Source organism: Hipposideros armiger, unplaced genomic scaffold, assembly GCF_001890085.2.
Source record: "Hipposideros armiger isolate ML-2016 unplaced genomic scaffold, ASM189008v1 scaffold_984, whole genome shotgun sequence".
Taxonomy (NCBI): Eukaryota; Metazoa; Chordata; class Mammalia; order Chiroptera; family Hipposideridae; genus Hipposideros; species Hipposideros armiger.
Genome location: NW_017732334.1, coordinates 613,551 through 619,632, shown reverse-complemented (window position 1 = coordinate 619,632; position 6,082 = coordinate 613,551). Strand labels below are relative to the sequence as shown.

General features: G+C 39.0%; 1 protein-coding gene across 1 annotated transcript in view; it reads right to left on the bottom strand.

The window, feature by feature from the left end:
* The window catches only part of MCCC2 (methylcrotonyl-CoA carboxylase subunit 2), an 82,137-nt gene that overhangs the window by 17,722 nt on the left and 58,333 nt on the right, over positions 1 to 6,082 (bottom strand). Inside the window, exons 10-11 of the mRNA XM_019631163.1 lie at positions 3,652 to 3,724; positions 746 to 822 (exon numbers count right to left, since the gene is read on the bottom strand). Of these exons, the coding sequence (XP_019486708.1) occupies positions 746 to 822; positions 3,652 to 3,724 (150 nt within the window). The remainder of the gene's footprint in view (positions 1 to 745; positions 823 to 3,651; positions 3,725 to 6,082) is intronic.

Sequence of the window (6,082 nt, the reverse complement as noted above, 5' to 3'; positions counted from 1 at the left end):
TAGAGTCTGAAAGAGCTTAACTGCCTATTACCTGCATCAATAAGAGACGCTTAACCTTGTTATTTATTCTATCATTTGAAGAGGAAACACAAGACTAGACATTTTTTTTCTGAAGAAAACACTTCACCAAATAAGTATATGAATTACATTTATCCAAGTTTCGGTACATCTGAGACAATGATGTATGAAACAGAATACTATGCCAAAAGATATTCATGAATTCCCTCATTTAAAACCAGAGCTTCAGTAACAAGACCCACTATCTTCCCATTTGCAAAAAGTGAAAATAGTGTCAAATTAAAGTGATGACAGGATAGAATAAACAAATCATGTCTCAGAACCACCTGGAAAGTATCTTTGAATCCTTCAAGTACATGAAGCACTAGAAAGTGAAACACTTTCAAGACAAGTATTCCTGCATTCTTAGAATATGCACGCATGACCCACAGAGGTTATAATTCAAGTATCTTAGAACTTTCCCCATGAAAATTTAACTTTTAATAGTGCTCAAGATGGTTCATCACTGTTCATCTAAACCTCCACAAAAACTGTTTCAAACACTAACACGCATACACACACACATACATGCTCATGTGCACATACATACAGTGTTCTGTTTGCTAAGGCATCTGGTTAAATATTTTAAAGCTTTTATGCAACACATTTTCATGCATTACTTGATCTTGAAAGTTCATTATGTTTCAATTAAAACAGAAAATCTTGAAGTATGTTTAGCAGTACTTACCTTTTTTGCAGATTCAGAAAAGAGAACTCCATTATTTCCAATGATACCAACTGGGTATCCAAATATTCTAGCAAATCCTCAAAAGAAAATAAAAAAAAAGATTTATGTATTTCATAGGACTTTTAATTCACAGCAAACAGATATGTTTAACATTCTGTAATTTCAAATCCAAGTTTAAAATGCAGAGATTTTGTCTATGGTACAGCTCACATCACACTTTATTTCTAAGGTACTAGAGTCTGGGTTTTCTGCTTTCTTGAAAAGGGTGTGTACATGTAAAGTTACCCACTCGTCTGGCAGGTTGGTTTGGTTGGATTATCGGGTTAGTGTGTCATCCATTCATTCATGTAACATGTATGGACCAGACACGAAGGATATTCTGAAATAGAGCAAATCAAAGATGCAGAGCCTTTTAAAGCTCAACGTTCAGAGCTGCTGGCCAGTTTCAGGTGACTTGCTTGCCTGAAAATGCCTGTGGTAATGACAGGCCTTTGAAATACAGAGGATACACTCAAGCAAAGGCATTTATAAAAAAAGCAGGAACATCATCAAGCCTGGTGGTAACCAACTTTAAAGTAAGAAATCCAGCTGAGGCTTAGAAGAAGGAATCACTCCACTTTCATTTTCTCTGTGTCTGCATCTTTTTCTTTCTTATTTCCACAAGCTTCATTTACATCTCACCACTACCTCTACTACCACTCGAAACACACACACACACACACACACACACACACACACACACACGGAAATAAGGGAGAAGAAAAGCAGGAGGAAAACTTGTTATTCTGTATTCTGTGAGGTAGACACTTCGGGTGATTTCAGGAAGCTAATTATTTTGTGAACCTGGACAATTTGACTAAAGAGACCTTGCCAAGAGTGATTTTCAACAAGCCTACCATGACTATATATAGATGTCAAATACTTGGAACCCAGAATCAACGAGCTGTGCTAAAGTGGGTTCAAAGAAAGCATGCTACCGAAACTCAAGCTGGACAGGCTGCTGCTAAGACACCCACAGTGTGATGCCCGACACAAAGCAGGTACTAGAAAAACTAATGGGTAAGGGAAAATATCAACCTATTGATAAGCCAGAACACTGAATTTTTAAAGATTTATTTTTTACTTTAGTCTTGTCATGATTTATTTTTTCAATTGTTGTGTTTATTTAATGTGGTAAAATGAAACACTGATTTGATGGTCACCTAGATTTTTTTTCATCTTTCAGGCCTAAAAATCCCGGCCTAAAGTCTATGCTGCACACCCTAAGTGCACTGCCACTTATAGACACAATGCAGAGAGAGGTGAACTTCCCAGAAGGCCTAGCGATCCACTCGGAGTCCTGCCCCACCCACCAAAAGAGCTGGGAACCTCGCATCTCTCTCAGCAGTAAGGTGCTACCCCTGAAGGTATACTGCCCTCGCAGCTATTTAGACTTTCAACCCATCCTTAGCCCTGCCTGGGATCTCCAGGCACAGGGCCTGCTGAGTAGGGCACTATACTAGGGGCGCCCATGAAGGGAGCTGCTTTACCAGCTTCCTGAGGGCCAAACAGGAAAGCAAACTGTCCAAGAAACTACTAGAGCCAACATAGGGCAAGTGCAAACCCCTAAGAGCTGCAGGGACACCTGAACCTCAGAAAAATCTGTTCTCCCTCCTTACTTGCTACCCCCTTATGAACCCCATCTCCTCATATCTCCTCATGAGAATCCCTCTCATTCTCCCCCTCACCCTCTTACGCCCCTCTTCTCCTTCTCACTACCCTCCCCTTTCCCCAACCTTATTTGAATCCAGTACAGTAGAGAAGAGACAGAGGAAGCTGGATATATCCCTAGTATTCCAGGGGCACAGGTGCCACAAGACTTTTAGCAAATACAGGACACACACATAAAAACAGATGACAAAGACAGCCACCCATCTTTGAGAAAGCCCACAGTAACAGCTCCGACTTATTTTAAACTGCTGCACAATGAGGGTTACATCCTGAACTATTTAGTGACAAATCCTGTCTGTATATCAAACAAAAGCCCTTAATCGCTTAAACACCAAAATACAACACCATAAATTCCACTCTCAGTGTGAACCCTTCCCTTGCTCCTAAATCGGACCAGCAGAAAGTGTTGTGACTTACCCTTAAGCTTCAATGTATGTTTGCAATTTGGATTTTTACAGCTAGTTCTTTTTTCTACCCTGATATGTTGTCTTCAGATTAATGGCTACATTTTCAAGCTTTCATAAGGCCAAATAAAATGCCCACATTTGTTTTGCCATTTGTCCAAAATAGATTATTATGGGTCTAGCATCTATGCTTCAAATATTTTTTTTCAAAGGCCTACAAACTTAACACTTCAGATGAATGAATTAACTTTTATGAACATCCTTAATTTGTTTTTTTCAGGCTTGGTATTCTGTCCTGTAGTCTTAATCTAGTGTTTGCATCAATCAACATAAAACCTACACAGAGGCCAGTGAGAAGGCTTAACTCAGTCTACATCCTTTGGGGAAGCTTAAACATCATACAAAACTTGCCAGTTAAATTGGAGACTAAAGAATAAAGGAGACAGTGCTGAAATATTCAAAATAATTATAGTTATCCAGAGAAACAAAAAAAACTACAAATATTTCTGTGAATTTTGCTATAAGAAACTTTTTCTACAGCTAATGCCACAAAGTCACAGGTAAGGGCCTACACGACAGCATCTAAACATCATCATTTTAAACTCTCTGGATCCATAAGCCATTCAGCTACAAATGATATTTACAAAACAACTCCTTTGAACCCTGACGCACACATTTGTACTGCTCTAAATAACAAAGGTCATGTCAAGTGCATCAAAGCCTTGAGACAAGACATCGCTTATTTTCCAAGCATCAGAAAATGTTCACATTTTCAATTCTTCATCTTTATACCTGTAACTAATGTGTCTCCATATAAGGCTTTGAACTCGTTGAATCTGCTTCCATCCACGATTCTAGCAATGACCTAAGAGGAAAAACAACAATGTCCCTGAGAAATTGTATTACACGAGAATTGTTGCATTACAGTTATTTATAAGGAAACAAATTCAGAGTGAAGTTGTCAGTTTCACAAAATTTCACCCGACACAGAAAATCTTCTCGCTAGTATTTCACTCCATGTGCATGGTTAATGCCCTGCAGTCATTCAGGGCTCTGATTTAATACTTCACCATAAAAGCAAGAGCACCAGGTTGCATACCAGAGAAGCAGAGAGACTCCGTGGGCTGGTTGCTAGACTCAAAGCTTCAGTGGCTGTTCAGATGTATTGGGTGAGGGTCAGAGATTTGATCAGAAAACATGGCATAGAGCTTAGAGTCAGAAAACTTAGGCTCCAACATAAGACAGCATATAAGATTTGTGTGCCCTGGAGTAAGTCATCTAACCCCTCTGAGTCTTAGTTCTCACTTTGGCAAAGATGGGACAAAGTTGCGAAGATATGATGACCTAGTAGTAAAGGAACCTAAGAAAATAATGCTGAGCTAAAGAACCATCTCTGACTCTCAGCTCCAGCACTGAGAAACCAGAGTCATAGTCTGGTTACCTAAAATCCTCTAAGCCTCAGTTTCCTCATCTGTTTTGTTTTGTTTTGTTTTAAATAATAATACTTGAAACGTGCTAACTACAGCACACTTTCTGGCTGCCAGTAAAAGGTAGCTGGTATTGTCAAACCTTTGAGGGGGTTCAGAACAGGCCTCCCCAAGATGTCCTGCGGTGGCATGTGGATTATTTTGAGCTGAAGACAACTGAGAACCTGTGGGCTCACAAGAAACATTTACCTCTCCCGTAAAGAATTTACATTTGGGGCCTTGACCATAATAAAAGTAATCACAAGAAATAACTTTTTATGACCTATCTATAAGGCAGGGCAAACTTCTAATTACTGAACATATGTTCTTCTTGTCCTACAAATGACCTTCCTCCCCCATGAAGCTCCAAGACACCTTACCTCATCCTTAGNGTGCTCTATGTCTGCTCCGCCCAATACGTGAGCCATACTGGACAATGCAGCTCTAGGATAAACGCAGCCAAAATGATTACGCTATTTGCTTACCAGTAATGTTCTGAAGGAACAGCAGAGGGATACTCCTTTGGCAGCATAACTGGACAAAGTGAGCCCCCTATAAGCAAGTAAGACAAAAATCTTTTTAAAGGGGGGTTAACAAATCTGGAATCATCTTTCAACCTACAAATACCAGACTGGATCAAATAAAGGATGCCCTTTGCTTGGCTAGTCTGACCTTAGAGTAACAGTAACAATAGAACTACTGTGCAGACCCATTATCAATGGGACGTGTGCTGTGGTTCGTACTGCATGTGTTTGGCACAGTCACCTGTGTGATCAAGGGCACAGGGCTGGAGGGCAAGTGCTGAATCAGGGGTGAAGTCCATCACTAACATTCCGAACAGCAAGTGAAACGTAAGTAACACAGAAGAAACGATTGCTTGTCAAGAAGGATTTCTGAGCCTCACTACAATTCCCTAGTTCAACACTTTAAAAAAGATAGCATATAATCTCTTTCGGGAGATCTACAATGACGTTTATGTTTTCATGATCATCTGAAATTCTTTCATGCACCAAGGAAAATATCTTTCCCAAATAAATGGGATTTAAGATGAGTGCTAGAGACCTTTTAACCTTGAGTTTAGGAAATTAATTATTTAATGACACAAAAATATAACTATTCCTTTCCCCATCTTCTAAAGATTATGTGAGCAAGAAAACCATTTCCTTTATATTTTATTCTTTATCTGCAGATCTCTTTAACTTTGCAGGAAATGCCCTGGCAAGTACAAAATTGCAAAGGAATTGCTCAACCTCAAGTACAATAAAAAGGAAATCACACAGGCCTTTGGGGGCTTACTTCTATAAATGAAATGTCAGATTGAAGCCAAACATAACTCCTCCTGGGTTTATTCGTGCCAAGCCACCAAATCAAACTAGGTGGATTTTGTTGGCCTCGGTCTGGCATTTCCTCTATTGAAATAACTATATTATATATTCATTAAAAGTGATTATTTCAGGAATAGTTAACATTTTAGAAACACTCACTATACATATTATTAAGTGAAAACAAGCAAAACCTCTACATACAGCCAGCCCTCCATATCCACAGGTTCCACATCCATCGATTCAATCAACCATGGATCCAAAATATTAAAAAAATTTTTTTTTACTTTGTTGCTGATGTGTACTATGTAGTCAGGCCTATGGTGGTTCAGCCTGTACTAAACATGTACAGACTTTTTTTCTTGTCATTATTCCCTAAACAATACAGTATAACAACTATTTACAGAGCATTTGCATTCTATTAGGTATTGTAAG